The sequence below is a fragment of the Uloborus diversus genome, chromosome 5, assembly GCF_026930045.1.
Source record: "Uloborus diversus isolate 005 chromosome 5, Udiv.v.3.1, whole genome shotgun sequence".
Classification (NCBI taxonomy): domain Eukaryota; kingdom Metazoa; phylum Arthropoda; class Arachnida; order Araneae; family Uloboridae; genus Uloborus; species Uloborus diversus.
In genome coordinates, this window is record NC_072735.1 from 58,209,944 (window position 1) to 58,229,424 (window position 19,481).

General features: G+C 33.2%; 1 protein-coding gene across 1 annotated transcript in view; it reads right to left on the reverse strand.

Moving 5' to 3' along the window:
- The window catches only part of LOC129222096 (apoptosis-stimulating of p53 protein 1-like), a 699,496-nt gene that overhangs the window by 524,673 nt on the left and 155,342 nt on the right, over positions 1–19,481 (reverse strand). Inside the window, exon 4 of the mRNA XM_054856534.1 lies at positions 19,303–19,422. Within this exon, the coding sequence (XP_054712509.1) occupies positions 19,303–19,422 (120 nt within the window). The remainder of the gene's footprint in view (positions 1–19,302; positions 19,423–19,481) is intronic.

The window sequence follows — 19,481 nt, forward strand, 5'->3', positions numbered from 1 at the left end:
GGAGAATGTATTGCAATGAATTATATTCGTTTGTATTGTTGTTGTTGTCGTGTGCCAGCGATGCTGGCAATTTGAGGTGCGCTGCTTCACTTTTCCAACTGTACCGTAATTTGGTGTAAAGTCCGCCTTCTACAGTACACACATGCCATAAGGACCCGTTTATAGGGTAGGCAACCATTCACATCATAACAACACATTCACACAAAGAAAGGACAAGGACAGGAGAGAGAAAGTACGTCCATGCCCAAGCCGGGATTCGAACTCGGACCTTCCTGTCAGTCAGACTTCACTGACCACTAGACAAGGCAGGCGGCATTTGTTTCTGTTAAAGGGGAAATTATAATGAAAAAGGAAAGTTCCACTGAAAAACTGAACAAGAACAAAAATCAAGTAAACACAAATAAAGATTTTGAAATTTCTTCAAGTAAAAGAAAATATTTAAAGGATAGTAGGATATACTGCCGTAGCCTGGTAAACTGCAGTATCCGCAGAAATTAGATTTCGAGATATTTGATGAAACGCGTTTTGGATCAAAACCAGCAACAGAGAAATAAAATTAGACTTTTTTTCCGCTCTTTTTTTTTTCCACCAGAAACCAAATTAGCAAGATTGTACATTAAAGTTAACGTACAATAAATGGCAAAAATGCAAAAGAAAAAAAAAAAGCGAAAGAAATAAAAAAAAAATTTGCAGATGATGCGATTTTCCTGCCCATAGCAGTATAATAATAAACATACTACTTAACAATGTGCAATAACACTATCTTTGTTAAAAACTTAGCAGTGATTATACGAAGTTTTTTTTTCTTTTAATCTGTTGAGTACCATTTTAAGTTAATTTTTCCAATCGTACGAAATATTTAGCTATGTACTAAAAAAATAAACTGCAACGTGTAAAACGGGATATAAAATAAAAGATAATGAAAGAAACACAAGGAAATTAGTTTAATAGTTATATTTTCAGCAATAACTGCTACACAAAGAATAAGTATTAACATTATAGCAAAACTCATCTTTTTCCTGCGTAATATTCCCAGGTTTACCACTATCGGTAATGACCAAAATTTCTAGTCTAAAAGAAGACGAAGAGACTAAGTGAAAAATATTGCAACTAATGAATAATGGTTCAAGAAAATCATATGCAAAAAACAATTGCTCTTGAGTTTGCTATTTCAATTAACTATTTTACCTGAAAGTTAAAAATATTTTTATGCACTTCAAGCTGTTGCGAGATGCATACTTTTTCCAAAAAACATTACTAAACATTACGCATTGGGCGCTATATTTTTTTCGAGTTTGATTGCGAAGATGTTACTATTTCTACAAAAATTTGAGCGAAGTAAACAACTTGAATGTAGTTCATTCCTATAAAACTGTCTGTTTGAATGAATTGTAAACTATTATTTTTATTTTAGTAAATGGAACAAGTGCTGCATTGGAGAGTATACGACGGTATAAGGCGTCGAAAAATACGTTTAACCTTTTTTCCCACGAATCTGATGTTTTATATGTTATTTTAATGTTTTTTAATAACATAATGTTGTTAAAAATCTGAAAAAGATGCATCAGCAGTATTTGATTTTTTGTTAATTTAATTTTTATCATTTATTTTTCCTTACGTATAATAAGTTTATCATATTTTGTAAAATATGCACCTTGCTGCATGGGACGTATGTTTGGGACAACTAAAATTCTTAGCACTTTCAGCACTCTTATTTTTACATTTATTTACAAAATACCTTCTCGACTTATACGAGAACAGCACTCACTGAAACAATCGCAAGCACACCTCGTCAAAGCAAAGAACGTCTGAAAATAATTCAAAACAAAAACGTTTTGAGAGAAAATGCAAGCGGCATGGATTAAAAAATACCAAAAAATGAGATTTATTATGACACAAAATCTCGAGAAAACTGGAACATACTTACTGAGAACTCCAGCAGGCATGGTTACGCAACAATTCCACGGCGCCCTCCCTAACCACGAGCAAAATAGTCTCGCTTCCTGTCTGCAAGCCCTGCGTCAACAAGCTCGGCCCGGCACATGGTTGATTATGAAAAATCCGGCTAGCAAGCAGGACCGCCGGGGTCCGGCACATATGCCGCGCCCCCAAGCGGTGACTGCCAGAAATAATAGCCGGATTCGATCGAAGGAGTTGACAACGTTTCCTTCACAGATGCAAAACTTATCGACGGATTGTAACTTTCTTTTGGAGAGTTCTTTTTCTATTTCTTTGAAGCTCGGTGGCTTCGTTTCAGGCAGGCTGCTTTTTTTATTTTTTATTTAATATTTTTCTTTTTTTCCTCCAGACATTTGTTAAAGCTACTGTATCAGTTAGGTGAAAAAATAAAAATAAATAAAAAGTTGGTGGCTTCATATCAGAAGCCACCATACCTCAAAGGGTCAAGATAAAAGGAGAAAAATAATAAAGAAACAGAAGGTTCAGGACCGACCAAAGGCCATGTCAACCTAGTCGAAAACTAGGCACTCGGCCATTGGGAAGGCATGGCTCGGAACCGGAGTAACATGTAAATTTGTAAGTTTTTTGGGGGGACGGGTCTCCCGACGACCAAATTGACAAGGAGTTCAACTTGGCTCTCGGTGACACTCAGAAGACTAAGGCGTAGTTTTACAAAACGATTCAGGGATCAAAATCATAGAGGTATCACTGAAGTAAAATAAAATAGAAGTATTTTCGTACAGAAGTAAAAATAATAATATAGAAGCATTTTCGGCGATTTTCAGTAAAAAGAAAATTTTAGCTTTGTTTTCTTTTTGAGCAATCACACCATCATACATTTTTTGCGTACACTGTCGTATTTGAAAATGACTAGAGATGGAAAATTTCTGGAAATTTTGAAATAAACGGTTTTTACCGGTTTTTTTCTGGAAAAGTTGGAAAAAAAAATGGAAAAATTTATTTTTTTATGGAGAAAAATAGGGTTTACTAATAGCTCTGTGTTTCTTGGAACATATAGAGGGTTCAGCATTAAACATTATATGCAATCCACACATCTTCTTTTTCTGCGTGACAGAAATGCACATAAAGGTAAGTTTAATTATAAAACAAAAAGGTTTTTTTTTTCCTCGAACTGACAGCATTCTGGGTCAAACACCAGAAATAAGTCGCCGTTCAACCAATAATATTGAGTAATATGTGTCTAATCATAACAATTACATTTCCTATTTTAGATTGCCTTTGAAACTTGAAATACTAATTGTAATTTTTGACTTTGAAACGTTATTGATATTGTTTGAAAGAAACATAAGTATGATTTCCCTTCCTTACAATGTAATTTTACGGTCTGAAAATAAAAGCTATTGAGTTTTGATTTTTTCCAATCCAGTCTAGGTCCAAATCAAAAATAAATTAGTTTTTCTTTTTCCTTCCAATAGAAACTCCAAACCAAAACTGCGTAATGGTTTCTAAAACTGAACCAAAACTTAAACTGGAGTTTCAGTTTATTCATACGGCTTTGCTAAGCACAGTAGTAAAAGTAGTCATACCTGCACTTTTGAACAAACATGAGTTACTATAACCAATATAAGATAAATAAATACCTTTGTGCCGAACAGTAAAGTAAGAAAAACAACGTTAAAAAAAGCAAATTCTCAAATTTGTGCTTTTTTTAACGTTGTTTTTCTTACTTTACTATAACCAAGTTTTTCTGTTTCGCATTTTTTTTTAATAAATAAAATGTTTTAGGGTCATTTGATCAAAAACTATTTTTAATAAAAAATTCTGAAAAAAAAAGTCGACATCTGAATCAAATATATGGAAGAGCCAAACTTTAAAACACAATATCTCAGCTTGAGTTCAACTACAGATTCCACTTTTATGCTCAGCACGGCAGTATACAGGGTGCTGGGGGGGGGGGGGGAACCCTCGGACAAAGATTGCATCATCGAATGGAATAAAGTAAGTAGTAATAGTAAAGTAAGTTCATTTTAAAGAGTGTCTTATTTATTTTTGTATCTCACTTTATTAGAAAATAATTTAAATATATCTCCTAGTTTATGTATTGTTTTTCGGTTTTCTTTCAATTTTAAGCAAAAGACCTGCTATTTTAAAGTTGTTTAACCAAATAGAACGATAGTTCGTCAGCTTGTTGTTCCTCGGCAAACAGTATTTGATTCGGTGTGCTACTTCAAGTGGCTTGGAAATGATAGTCGATGTCCGGAAAGTGTACAAAAACAAACAGTGAACATTTTAGTTAATCGTCAGGTCATTCAAAAGTGAGTTTAATGAAATCCTTGAGTTTCCACGAGAGAAGTCGTTCGTGAGATGGGGGAGGGGGGGATTTGTGACCGATAAGTGCGACTATGGGCAAAAAACAGCTCAAATAGAAGTTTTACTAGTTTCAATAAGTTCAGGCATTCGTGTGACTCCAAAGACGCCAGAAACGTTCGAGACTGGCCACAAGTCCGCGCTGGAAGATATACCTTTCACTGATTTGCGGTTCAACCAGCTCATAATCCCCAGAACAATAGGATTTGGTCTGTAGACACTCCAAGCACCTTAGAAAATGTTAAACATCACCAAAATCCGAAGTCAGGCTTTGTCTGTGATGGAATCAGCACAAGCGACAAAAAATCTCTGGTTTTTTGTGGATGAGGGCCGGATCATTCCATATAAAATCAACAAATTTTCAGAAATTTTCGTGCCGCACCATTTTTGATTATGACGAAATTTGATATAAGTAATAAGTACCAATATTCTATATTCCAATATTTTTTTCCCCTTGGAAAAATTTTATTCCTGAGATAAAGTTCTTCTTTTTTTTTTTGCTCCACGGATGAGTAAAATTTGGCATTTTTTATCTTTTTTCAAAAAGCTCTAGAAAATTTATTTAAACTAGTAAGAAGATCAAACACGTCTCATTTTAAAGGTGAAAGAATGAACTATTATTCGAGCATAAAAAGAAATGATTTAAATTAAGCCTAATTAGAAATTTTTGGTTGCCAAATCATGGTTGAAAAGCGCCGTTTTCGTCATTTTGGGCCTAAAAAAGTCGATGAGGGACTTTCAGTAGGAAGCTATTTTTTTTCCTGACGTAGTTAGTTACACATACTAGAAGCACAGAAAAAAATAGGTTGATTCTAGAAGTCCTACATGACGAAAAAATTGCTTAAACTTAAGAAAAAATGAAAATTGGGCTTTTTCACTCGCCAAAAACGGAATGTTTGTTAGGTGATAAAAATTTGAACATGCTAGAGTAAGAAGCCGTTACATTGCCATTTAAAACGAAACGAAAACTGTCTAATCCAGCCATAAAATGAATCAAAAAGTGTACCAGAAGAACATTTTAGAAGCTGTTGTACTTCTTTGGACCTAAGAGCACTTCAGCAAGCAATGTAGGCCGGACATTTCAATTTGACTACGCACCTGTTCATACGCTTAAAAAGACAAGAGTGGTGCAGGCGCAGTTTTTGACATGATATCTTCTTTAGAGCTGACGCTGTACTCGCTAGACCTCAATCCCATTTATTACGCTGTATGGCCTGTTTTAGAGTCAAAGATCTACCTTAAATTACACATAAGTTTGGACTTTCTAAACCAATTGCGTTACAGGGAATAGGATTGATTAAAGGACTCGCGGCCCTTTAATGAAAATTTCAATAAGCAGTTGTACCTCTGTATTACTTCAAAAGGCGGCCAGTTTGAAACCAATTAATTTATTGATTGCTAATAGTACAGTAAAAATAGGGGTCGGACCCAAACATCCAAAAAAAAAAAAAGCTAAACCTGGTGCAAATTGTTTATTACCCTCCCAATAAGAACAGGTAAAAAGTCCCACCCCATTGTGCGTCGGGTTTTGGAATGGGGGGCATCTAAAAATTGCTATTTTGGGTATTTTTCCAGAATTTTTAGAGTAAATTTAAAGTGAGAATATTATGCTATACTAAATTTAAAAGCTTGAAATTAAAGGTGTTTGACCCCCAAGAGGGATGACATAACCCACCAATACTACAGAACCCCTCTATCCCCGTAAAACGAAGCAGTACCCCCCGAACCTCCCTCCATACATTTCTTATGGAAACATTATTTTATGCTAAGTTAAAGTTAGAAATCAAGTGTGTCCATCCTCCAAGAGCGATGGTGCACCTCCTCTCAAAGCTACAGCACTCCCCCCCCCCTCTGCCAAATAAAATAAATCCTCGCCCCCCACCTTTTATTTCAATTAGAAGTATTATTTCATGCAAATCTAAAATGCATTAAATCAGGACTGTTCACCCCATAAGAAGAGTAGCTCAGGTCCCTAAACGAAATTATATATTAAAATATTATCCTCCCCCCCCCCACACCCCCTCTGATGGTGCACATTTGATTAAATGGCCAGAAAAATTACGCCGAACTGTTTTTTGCTTTCAAATGGTTTCTCCTAAGCTTGTAACAAAAAGTCTTCGTTATCAAGATGTTTTTTAGAATTTAGATCCTCAGCAAAATCGTTATTGTTGCAGCTATGTCTAACACAGTTTGTGCATATAATTGAGCACTTCAGTCCACTTCCAGACTTTTCAAACATTCACTATATCCATTGAACCCCTCAGAGCAAGCACAAAATTTGAGACGCAGAAAGTCTTCTGGAGCAGAAGGCTTGGCTGTTGTAATAGGATGCAGATTATATTTCTGTGGTGCTTTCTTTGCATCCATCAAAAATGACACAAGCTTTCCCATACTTACAAGTGACCTATACACTGCATTGCTGGCATATTTCCTTGAAGCTTACATATCATTACCAAAAATATGATCAAGCAGGTATCTTCCATCTGTTACATATGAGACAGTGAGAAGCAAAGGGATGTAAGTGGCAAAATTAAAAATTTGGAGATAACCAGTACAAATGGTTGGTGAACCTCTCCTCTATCTTGGGGAAAGAAATGGTACTAGTACACCTGGTAGTTGCTTCTATACAGCATGATTTAGAAAAGAAAATCAATGAAAACCTACCTAGGATCTTATCTTTAAACGCGTTTTATTCAAAACTTGAAAATTATCCCTTTGCTTCTCACTGCCTCATATATGACACCAGCTGTTCGTTCTGTGATGTTGGATGAACCTTTTGCTTCAGATATTAGCACTTTAACGATACAGGATTTCTTTCCTTCTGAAATCAGATTCATCGAATACTGATGGAGGATCAGCGCATAACTCGTACCAGAAGTTTTTAGCAATTTGTTATTCCATTTTTACTGTTCATACCATTCGGTGTAAAAGATGGTTTGGGCTTACACATCTTTACAGACAGTAACTACTCTCGTAACAGAAGCTAAAGACATAACTGCTTACCTCCTTTACAAAGAAATGCCACAAAATTGTTTGTCTTCAATTTCCTTTGATGTTACTACCCGAACGTTGAAGGTCTCATCGCAACTCACCTTATCATCAGCGAGCACTACCAACTTGAGAGGGAAGAACTTCTGGGGGCTTTAGAAACGGATTGTGATTTCCAAACTGTGAGACAAAAAGGTGTAAATATTTAGCATTCTATTGCTCATTGCTCTCATCAAGACTTTTTCTATCGTTGAATCACTACAGGTTCTAGACCACTTGAATTTGTCACTGCGTTAGATCGTTTGGTAGCTGATGTTTTAGCTGATGTTTGATGTGATCAAATTTTTTTTTATCGCATAATGTACTCAAAAGTTTCAGATAGTGTTGCAAGTATATGTCCGCATATCTAGCATAATTCACATAACTAGCTGCGTAAAAGAGAGGTAGCTTGGTGTTTGCAAATGAGAACCCTCACCGACTTAGAGGGTGCAGCATTGCCCATCTCACTATTGGCAATTCCGGTTTGTCCCATCCTTACGGTGATGGCAAAATATTGTAGAAAAGTTGAAGTAAGTTAATCAAAAAGAAGTAGGGAAACTTTGGTTAATTTGGACTTTTTTTATGCTGCACAGGAATTTTGTTTTCCAACGCTCTAAACAGTTTAATAACTCCAGTCACAAATAATTTGGTTACTGAGCTCGCTTAGATCTTTAAGAATTATCATTCTGACATTATCATATCATTGTGAGGCATTTTGTACTTCGGAAAAGTTTAAGTCAGGGAAATTTTTTCGTAAACTTCACTGCAGTAGTTGATTTTGGAATGTAAATTCAGGGTTACCCCCCCCCCCTCAAAGCGATATCGCACCCCTTAAGTATGACGGAGTACCCATCCAGAATAAAAGTCCTCAAAAAAGAAAAAAAATACCCCTTGAAAAAAACTGCCTTAAAAATTCCAATGTCGCAAAGCTGCTCCATGGACCCCCCCCCCCCATCCCCCCCGCATGTGCACCCCCTGTTAATTAGAATTTTTTTCTGTGAGAGTTTATTGTTTTACTATTATAGAGTGGTTTCTGCGAGGTTTGAGAATTTTTTTTTAAGTAATAGAAATTATTTTTATTTAAATAGAAGATTTTTTCGTCCCCCCCTTCCCCCCAAAACCCGACGCGCAAAGTGCTGGGACTTTTTACCCCTTCTTGCTGGAAGGGTAAGAAGCAATTTGCAACAGGTTTCACCTTTTTTTTTTTGGATGTTTGGGTTTGGCCATTTTTTGGCCTAATTTTACTGTACTATAAAGGTCTTCTCATTTATTATTTTTTGTGTTTTGTTAATTTATTTATTTTAAATAAAGTTACAAGGAAAATCGCTTGCTCGGATTTTTTGCCGCACTTTCTACATTTGGTTCGCACAGTCAGCAGAAACATCTTTCTGTGATTAAAGTTATGCTTGTTTGTTTTATGAAGAAGGAAAATAAATTCTTCACTAATGATATTGGTTTAAGGTTTTTTGCAAAAAGTATCAAATGTTTTTTGATCTATATGCAACTTATATTATCATATCAAAAATTTGTATTATCAAAGTTAGACAGTATTTTAACATACAAGGAGGGGGTGAGTAGAGGAAATTGCGTCAGAATTTAAATATGAGACATTTATGATCACTTTTTGCTGAAAATTTCAATTAAAACTTCATGAAAAGTAAAAAAAAAAATCATTTTTTCAATTTTTCCGGATTGAAAATAAACCCCTTCTGGAAAAAATGTTTTTTTTTTTTTTCCCCCGAAATTTTCCGGATTTTTTTCAACTGTTTTCATCTGTAAGAATGACTCAAGTAGCATTAAGTAAAACCTTAGTTTCCTCAAACACTGGTGGGTTTTTCTTCTTTTCTTTTTTTTTGTCATGTGTCACTATATTTGTCGGTGAATGGTTTAGTCCTTCCTTACCACGAAAACGTATTAGTAGGAAAAGGTGTATTGATGCAAGAGGTGTACTATAAAGCAAAATCATTTAACGTTTGTTTACAAGGAAATGCGTACCTGATCATTGTCCTTAAAATTTAACACTTCGTTCATGAAGTAGGGGGATGTAGGGCATAGTGAAACAGTGGAATACTGACTCTGCTTTTAGCGCCATCGATCTAGTAATATTTTTACTATGTAGTAACATGTGTGGGCTAGTTAAACAAAAGTTACCTCTAAAGATCAAAGCATATGTTAATAAAGCCATTTTCAAAAATTGATACTCCCTTTTCAATATTTTTTCGTATAAAAATTATTCTTGCTATCATAAAATGATAAAGTTCATGTTGCAACAGTTTGAATATAAATTGAGATCGACTAATATTTGGTGCAGTGTTTAGTCATTTAACATCAAGTAAATTTTTAATTTAAATGATTTGTACAAGTTAGTCAAGTGCATGCGGGGCGAAGCTGGTGGGGCAAAGTGAAATACAGTAAACTCCCGATTATCCGCGGAATTGGGTGGCACAAGTGCCGCGGATAATAAAAATCGCGGATAACCGCAAAAAGACTAAAATGGAGGACAAATCAGGTAAAAATTGTCCTATCTCAAATTCTTAACTGTATTGATGCATAACACTTTCTGCAAAGAGTGAAAATATATATAGAGTACAGTACAAATGTTTTGTATTTTTGCACAATTGAACTTAACATCAATAACAAACAAGTGTATGTACGATGAAGAACGCACAATAATAATAATAAAATTAAATTAAATCAATCAATCCAGCAAAAACAACTGAGTGTAAATTTACAATTTAAAAAAAAAAAAAAACAAACAAACAGCCACTGGTATTCGCTTTTTACTGCGAAAATACATGTTCGTGATTGTTGATTGATTCGCGGATAATCCACCCCGTGGATAAACCGCTCGCGGATAATCGGGAGTCTACTGTAGTTCATTTCGTTTGCTTCTGTCATTTTTGAATCACTTACGTTTTCGTTTACGAAATTATTTATTTGCATTCTTTCATTTAATTATTTATTTTTCTGAGCATTTATTCACTTATATTGTTACCCATTCACTATTTTTCTCACTCATTTATTTTTCTCATTATATTAATTAACTACTTTATTTATTTATTCGTTTATTGCTTCATTATCTTTCACCTATTCATTCTTTTTTTTATTTGTTCAGTCATGTGATCAAAAATACTTTTAGTTAATCAAATAGAAAATATTTCAATGGAAAAATATTCTATTTTTCCTTTTACCCATTAGAAAGAAAAGTCAAAATTTTCCACTTTTAGGTACAAATTTACCACCAAAAATTAAAAATATTATTTCAGTGCAAGTTTCATTATAAAATCATAGTCCTTTCTTTATACGCTGTATGATTCAAAACAAATTTCCAACTTGTGTATATAAAAAAGGTAAATTATCTTAACTATTTCACTTTGCCCCACATTCCCCTACGTTTCATTTCTTCATTTAGTTTACGTTTTCCATGGCTAACCATGCGGATCATTATAAACATGTTGAACCTCTAAACAATAAATATTATGTTTATCGTTTTGTCGAAAATATATAAAGTAATCGACAAAATATAAAGTCACTTAAAAGGCATAAAAACAGGTTTATCAAAACAAGTTTTCAAACCAAGTATCTAAACACAACGCATGAATGAATTTTTAGAATCTTATATATAATCATAATAATCTCAAAATATTTGTGCTGTGCTGTTGAAAATGGGGACATTGATCGGAGGCTGTGGATTCCTTACTGAGAAATCAATGGATTTGAGTTTTTTTCTTTTTCCTTTTATTATAATTATTGTATTTTATTTTAATTTTTTCACAAAGATGAAAACCAACCTTGGAAAGTAAAAAATGATATAACTACAGTCACTTGTTTGGACATTTTAATTTTAACATAAAAAGAGAGACATAGCAAAAAAGGCGTAGTTCTGCTAAGATTCCGTGGTCATGCATTTATGCACTTAGCCTTGTGCTGCAACGTATCAGAAGTGCATTATTCATAACAGGATATAACTTATTTAAAACTTCCCATATTGAAAATAAACGAGCTTATGAGTGTGTCACATGACTTCCTTTTACTCCAATTTAATGTCATTTTCCCATTAATGGCAATTTTAATGTGATTCAATAGTTTACTCTCTAAATATCATCAACAGTGGCCAAATTGAAACCAGATTTTAAAAAAAAATGCCAAATTTGTGGTCAAGATGGCGTTCTTGAGTTATGCGACATACATACGCAGATGCGTACATACGTACATACAGACGTCACGAGAAAACTCGTTGTAACTAACTCGTTAATCGTAAAATTGGATATTTCACGTGTCTATACGTTCTTAGGCACTTTTCCACGTGTGGTCGAGTCGAAAAAAAAAAACTTAACATTCATTCGGGGTTGAGCAACATGGAAATTAAGGTCGATTTTTGAGTGAAATTATTTTCGCAAATACAATACTCATTTTTGTAAAAGAAAGTAAAAAGTAGTTTAAAAAACTGAACGGCAGTTATATTTTCTGACGTAATTGTATTCATTCCATGTGACAGCAACACTGTTAAAACATCACTGTTGATAGATTTTACTGTTAACAGACACTTACAACTGAATATAAACTAAATTTCTTTGAAAACTCCACACAATCATTGTTTTTTTTTTTTTTTGTTTGGTTAAGTTCCTTTTTTTTTTACAAAGATTTGTTTGAAACCTATTTAACTGCTTAAGAATTTGTAATAGTAAAACCTGTAAAGTTGACCACCTTTGTAAGTTGACCACCCGTCTATGTTGACCGCTTTTGTCAGGAACGGAATTAGTCCTATAATGAAAGAAAACCTCTGTAACTTGACCACCTCTCTATCTTGACCACCTGTCTATCTTGACCACTAATGAACCCCAAGTTTGGTTTGGAGTATTGTAAAAAACCCTTTGTAAGTTGACCACTTGGTTTATTTTTAAAAATTTTATTCAACAAATTATTATTTTTATCATTTTTTTTTATAGCTTTCCAAGAATATTTTTGATGCCAGACCAGCATTTTACCAACTGATGAAACAGCAGCATAACTAAACCTCCTTTTGAGTTTAACCACATGGGAAAACTACTAAGAACCCTTTTATTCTCCAAACTTGTTTTTCTTTTGTTGTTAAACGAAAAAAATTTTATTTTTTGATTAACTATAATTTTTTAGGAATTATTAATACAAAATGATTAACTTTTCATAAACAATAAGACTTTTTTTTTTGATCAATTTACTGAAATTTTAAATTTTCATAACATACTATACATCATTCTGGGAAAATAATCTCTAAAAATATTCGAATAACATTTTATATTATTGATTCAAAGTAATGCTAAACAATGAAAGTGAGTTGAACAGAAAGAGTAAGTGTCAATTAGGCAAAAAATGAATGCATGGTGCAAGACTTACAAAAAAATAAAAATAATATTAATAATAATCATTACTCCCTTTATAAGTTGACCACCTTTCTAAGTTGACCACCAAAGTATTGCACCGCAAGTGGTCAACTTACACAGGTTTCACTGTATTTTCTTGATAAAAAAATTTTGACCTTCCAACCATTCGTTGCAAAGATGAATAAAATAATAAAAATAAATTGTCGGAATCAACTTCGCATGCCCAATCTATCTATACTAATATTATAAAGAGTGAGGGCGGATTTTTGTGTGTTTATATGTTCGAGGTAATCTCCGGATCCACTGCAGCTATTTGAAAAATGCTTTTACTATATGAAAGGTGAATTCTTACTGAGTGACATAGGCTATAAATTATGCATATATGTGCTTATACTAATTTTTAAACCAATAGTTTGTCTTCGCTACCAGTTCATGTTTCGTACTGATCTATTGTTATGTATGTAAACACAAGCGCTGATTGTCTCGCACTTGCATTGATAAAATAGTTGAAGGTTCCCTATGAACCGAATACTAAGGAATAGAAACAAGTAAAAAAAAAAAAAAAAAAAATACGATGATAGCTTAAGAGCCGCCATAACCTATACAAGTATTTAAAGCTGCAGAGGATAAAGTATATAGCATAGACTTGGACATCGCGAAACATTTAGACTTGCAGAATGTTCATGCATCAAAATTTATTCAAATGTATTATAACTGGGATTCGCTTCGAGTAAATTAATTTTTGAATTCAAGTAGTGCAGAGAGATGATATAAATCCGTGGTTCTAAAAGTTGTAATTTTGCATGCATTTCGGGCTACCCTTTGAGGTTTTTATCAGTACTAATATTACAAAGAGAGAGGGTTTATTTTGTATGTTTATATGTTCCGGACAAGATTTATACATGATTGCAACCTACTGATTGAGTACGCTTCCAATCAAGCAATTAAATTAGTAACCGATCAGCGACTTGCCTATGATATCAGAACGCAAATTAATGTTTATCGGCATACCCGGTGCAATTGAAAAAAGTTGAATAAATTTAACGAAAATCAACAGGCAGACAAAGGATTTGTTTGTAGTTATTTTTTTTAACTTAATTGCAGCAATTTTTCTTAGTGATCGAAAAACTAACCACTCCAGGTTTAAACTACTTTGAATGGCTCCCTTCAGAAAGACTCTGTACGTTTCATAAGAAAAAAAATGGGCCATTTTCATATCGTCTTCAAAAGGTCTGCCGCATAATGTATTACGGATGTTCGATGAGCCACTGTTTTGTATATAGAAGCTGTGGATTCTAAACGAACTTTAAGATTGGGACAATATTGAAAAAGGTGTCATCATCGCATTTGCCCGGTGACTCTTACCAAGCTATTTCTATGGTTCCCTTGATAAACTCGAGCAGATATACTTTAAGCCAGTTTAGAGTAGGACAGGGCGATATCAGAATTTTAATACCGCGATATATCGCTCTCCAAATATCGATATTTTCGATATATCGATATATTCTTGGGGGGGGGGGGGTGCAAAGGGTCGAAAAACAACAAAAAACATTTCCAAATATGATATTATTTCTCTAATTCAAAATTTTCCTGGAGGGGGGGGGGGGAGAGGAGAGCAATGATATAGCTCAATGGTATAGGTCAATGCATGATAAAAATGTTAAATATTCAATTCAATATTTTGTTTAAATCTTTCAATTTGAGCAGTCTCAATAATTTGAATGTACTTTGAACTATATTTCGTATTGATGTCTTAAATAGTTTGTTTTTAGTCACTTAATAGCTTTTGCTTTAAGACATTTTACTTTTTAGTTTAGTAAGATTAAGTAAAATACTAATAATAAACCTTTAAAGAATGCAGCTATAAATGCACTGCAATTTGATATGTTAACTTAAATATTTTCGGGGGAAAAATAAAATTAAAAAATTTCTTTCTTTCTTTCTTTATTTACTTTTTGAAAAAATCTGAATATTATCAAAATTAATGCAGTAAACTTCTTTTGTGGCGATTTTAAATAAATTTTAAAACATTTTTTTTATTTCAATAAAATTCCTCATAATTTTTAAAATCCACGAATTATGTATATTATTCATTTATGTTACATTAGTAAATAAAAAAACGCTTAAAAATTGTACTTACTTTTTATCTTCGTAAACCATCCAATAAATCTCATCAATCGACAAGCTCAGCTTTTTCAATCATGGTACTTGTTACTCTTCCGAAAATGCGTAGAACTTTCACAAAGAATCCATGCCCGTGAATGGTAGAACTCAATTCCATCTTCGTTAATGCGTACAACTTTCACTAACAACACTACTGTTTGACCGCGGATTGTATGTAATTTGGCAATCTGCCAAGTAACGACTATTCCATCCGAATTAATCTAGCAGGGGAGAAGAGAAAATAACGATGGCATTTTTTGATGCACGCTTTTTATAATGTAACTAGTGCCTTATTCATTTATTGCATTCTCTAAAATAAAACGAAGAGAAACAAAAATAGTTACCATGGAAACAACAAAAGAAAAGATAATATTTTCATTTCGTTCAGGAACGTAAAAGCAAAATGGTAAGCTCAAAACTTTGTTGTGAATAAATAAATCAATTAATTTTTGCCGTGAGAATATAGATCGAATACACTTTAGATTTCAAAAATGTTGCTGTGAGCGAATTTTCATTCTTACAAAACTAATCCTAAATAATAGAGAGGCAAAAGTGCACATCTGTAGCAAATCAGCTAAGACCTCTATAAACCAATAGATACGTCCATTTCCGCCTATAAACCGGATATCAGCCTTTCCATGCAATCGATGGTCAAACAGTATGTCATCGCATTAACGTTAATGCGTACAACTTTTACAAAAAACATTATGTCCGCGCATTAATGTTAATGCGTACAACTTTCACAAAAAACACTATGTCCGCGCATTAACAGTAATGTCTGGCGAGAAGTTCAAATCAGGGTTGTGTGCCGACGATAACGCTTTAAAATTGGATTACCGTGTTATGATCGGAATAAAAAAATTTCCCTCTTATTATGATAATATCAAAGATAAAGCTACTATTTTCATTCAGTTATGAGTTGTGCTCTTTTTGAGCTCGTGGCGTATCTTCTCTACATAGTATAAAATGAAGTGTCCAAAAAGCGTCTGTTTGTTTGAACTCGCAAAACTCGAGAACTACCCGGCCGATTTCGCTGAAATTTTCACAATTTGTTTCTTTAAATCCTGAGAAGGTTTGCAGACCAGTTCGAAAAAAAATCGATGAATAATTCTTTTTTTATTCCAATTTAGGCCCAATTTTCACATAAATTCCTGAATATGGGGGTAAAAAATTACTCGCAATTAGTAATGTATTACATATCGTTGGAAAGGGTAGAATTTTCCGCGTTCTACGCAATTTGTTCCAACGCTCTAACTTAATTGCGGCGGGAGTTATTTGCGTTTTTAGCTCGAATTTGTTTAGGCTTAGCTGAAATTTAAGCAAAACTTTTTTCATTAAATCCATCAATAAAATGTGAAGGAATTGTCCTACAGTTTTCGTTTTGACACCATTGAAAAGAGCTACCTTTTTTACTTCAGATCTAACTCGACCTATGGTCGGAAGTTTAATTCTCTATCTCCATTAGAAAAAAAGTTACAAGCGAATTAAATGAAGTTCAAAAATCTGTTCTCTATTCAAGTTTTTAACCATTTTATTTTGCGTTTTCACGGTAACGCTTTTTGAATCCATTGTATCTATCTTTCTCATTTTCAACTCTGAAACTTATTTTATTTTGTGTTTCCATAGTTACGCTTTTTAAATCCATCTTTCTCATTTTATTTTAATTTCTTAAAAGTATTTTAATATCAGTCGTCATTGTTTGGAGTTGAAATTTCGCATGATGATTTTTTTTTTTCTTTTATTTATGCCTGATTGTTGAATATACGTCACTTGACACAATTTTTGTTTTCAAAATAGACCGGGCAAAGCCGGGCAACGCAGCTAGTTTTATTTAATCTCATTAGGTGTTTTTCAATTTTCATTTCTTTTTTAATACAAACACTTCTGTTCAGTATACAAAAATTTATTCAGAGTAATATCAATGGTTTGAGTTTAATTAGAATTATGAATCGTGTTGATACCTCCATTGGTTAATTTTTAATTGTTGCATTAAGATGCTTTTTTAACCAACATGCATTCACTTTTCAGGCCCCACGAGAGGCCATATCAGCCTTGTCAGAAACTAGGGGCGCGGTCTTTAGAAGGGACAACTTGAAAACCTTTTAGGGGGGTGGGATCCGGAGACCAATCTGACAATGGGTCCACCTTGACCTTCGGCGACCCTGTAACTAATTTTCCTTTGAATTATAATTGAAAATAAAATAACTTATTGAAGAATGCAGTTAATTTCTTGAAATTTCAAGTCCTCATCCATCGTACAGAACTATAAAAAGTTATGTATTTCTGAGTCAGTATTTCAATTTCTACGTAATTATGTCCTACCGTATTTCTGTTTCAACCGATATATCGGACGGATAGAAATCTAAATATCTTTACCGTGGTAATAGTTATATATCGATATATGACGATTTATCGGTATATCGACCAGCCCTAGTTTAGAGTCGTCTCCTTTTAGGGTATCTTTGGAGTACTTTTAAGAGTCCATATTCATTCTATTAAAAGTAAAGGCGGTATTCCAATAATTTCGTTGCGAAACTTTAATTTGTCTTATGTACGCAATGGAACTGAACCCCAAGTAAAATCAATATGGACTAATACGATTTACCGTATTATTCTTACTGAATCAGCAGAAATCCCATGATCGTTGCACATTTCCATTTCTAATTATAATTTCCATTGAAAATTTCTTAAGACATCACCATCATCAAAATTGAAGGTTGTATGTACAACGTTACATATGGGAAGATTATATTGTTCACGGGGAAATAAAGGTTAGTTTCTCTTGATTAGGAAATGAAGTGAATCAATGTCTTTCAAAACCTCATAAAAACGAAACAAATAGCGCATGTACGAGTATTCCATAATAACATGTATACTATGATATTTTAAAACAAAAGATCTGCAGAATATTTATTTTTAAACAGGTAATTTTTTCAACCCGAATAAGTTCGGGGCGGGTCCCTAGTTTCTAATAAAGGAAATAATTATCTGGTCAGCGTTCAAAAAACAGCCACTACTGAAAATTTGAAGCAAAAATGTATAATGGAAAGATTTTCAATCCTTACCAAATCACGCTGGAATTAATTGAAGAGGAAGTTTCTCTTTTTTACTTCTCATCTTAAGAAATAAAAAACAAGGCATACGTTAACGGGCTTATTTTACCTCAATCGACCAACAAAAAGGATGATAAAACATAATTTCCAACCTTCAATCGTATGGATAGAGATTGAATATGTATTAGTATGCTATCAGAATTTAAATTACTAACGGTGATTTCTATGAGGAGAATTTTTTTTTTAAATTTAAAAAAAATACTGATTTATACATCAGTTAAAAACAATTTAAAACCTTTGAGAATTTAGACGCGGCTTTAATTTTTCACTTTTGCAAAAGTAGCATTTCACTCAATTTCTGCAATCGGGCTCGTTTAAAACTCGGTATGTGGCTTTATACTTGACAAAAATTCTATATACGACACGAAATTACAAATCAATAGTTAATTATTAATATTTTTCATTCCAATTTGAAAGAAAATGTTTCGCATAAACTCGCTAAAATGAGAAGAAAAAAAAAAAGAAAGAAAAATGGTGCACATTTAATTTTTTTACCGTTAGAAAGCTCGGTATTTTCTATATAAGAAGAAATTTGCTCATAATTTTTACACTTATTACAACAGGACTGGTATTTGTTTTCAGATAGTGCAATTAAATGAGTTATTAATAAGGAACAATATTGTAAAGAAGTTGTATTCAAAATATTGCCGTGGGAAGATTAAGGGCAGTATCAGCAAAGTTTTCGTTTTTCATTTCTTTGTATTTTTGTCATGGATTGTACTTTGGCTTTATTGCACAAGCTTGTTCACTTGGTTTCCGATGAAAATAAAACACGGAAAAAAGTAAAGTTCCAACATTTTCTTATGATTAGAATGGAATCCAAAACACGTTTCTTTAAATATCTCAAAACCTCATTTCTGCAGATACTGTCATTTACCTCCTCACAGCAAAATATATCTTAATGCGTGTATGATAGGCACCTAAAGTTGACCACTCTAATTGAATAAATAATTTTTAAAATGTATTGAAAAGTAAAAAAACAAAAAACTGAAATAAAATGAAAGCAAAAATTCCTTTCTAAAGGAATATCTTTTCTGGCTTGTTGGTTATTGACAGAAGTTGAGGCTACCATTGAGGTTTTACAAACTTACCATCTAAAAGCATCTCCCAAAGATTTCCAACTCATTTAAAATCCAACTGATAAAGCTTTATCATTGGTTGAAGTATTAACTCTTTTGGAGAAAGCAACGAGTTGTCCACAGTTCGACTTAGACAAAGCTTAGCAGTATTTTGTCACCTTAATTTTGTTTTACGTTTTTGAAGCGGTAAAAGTAGAGGAATGAGTCCTGTGGCAAAATGAGTATTTTTTAAAAATTGATATATATGAAAAAAAAAAAAAAAAAACTTACCTAAGCTCCGTATACTTTCAATAGGATCGTTGTACTGCAGGTGAAATGTTAATGTGGGCCAATTATTGCCCCATCTGCTAAGAACCTCCATCATAAATGTGTCTTCCGGTACAATATGTTCTAAAAATTAGAAGAAATAAAATCATTGATCGAAAAGTATTCGCTTTAGAAAAAATACA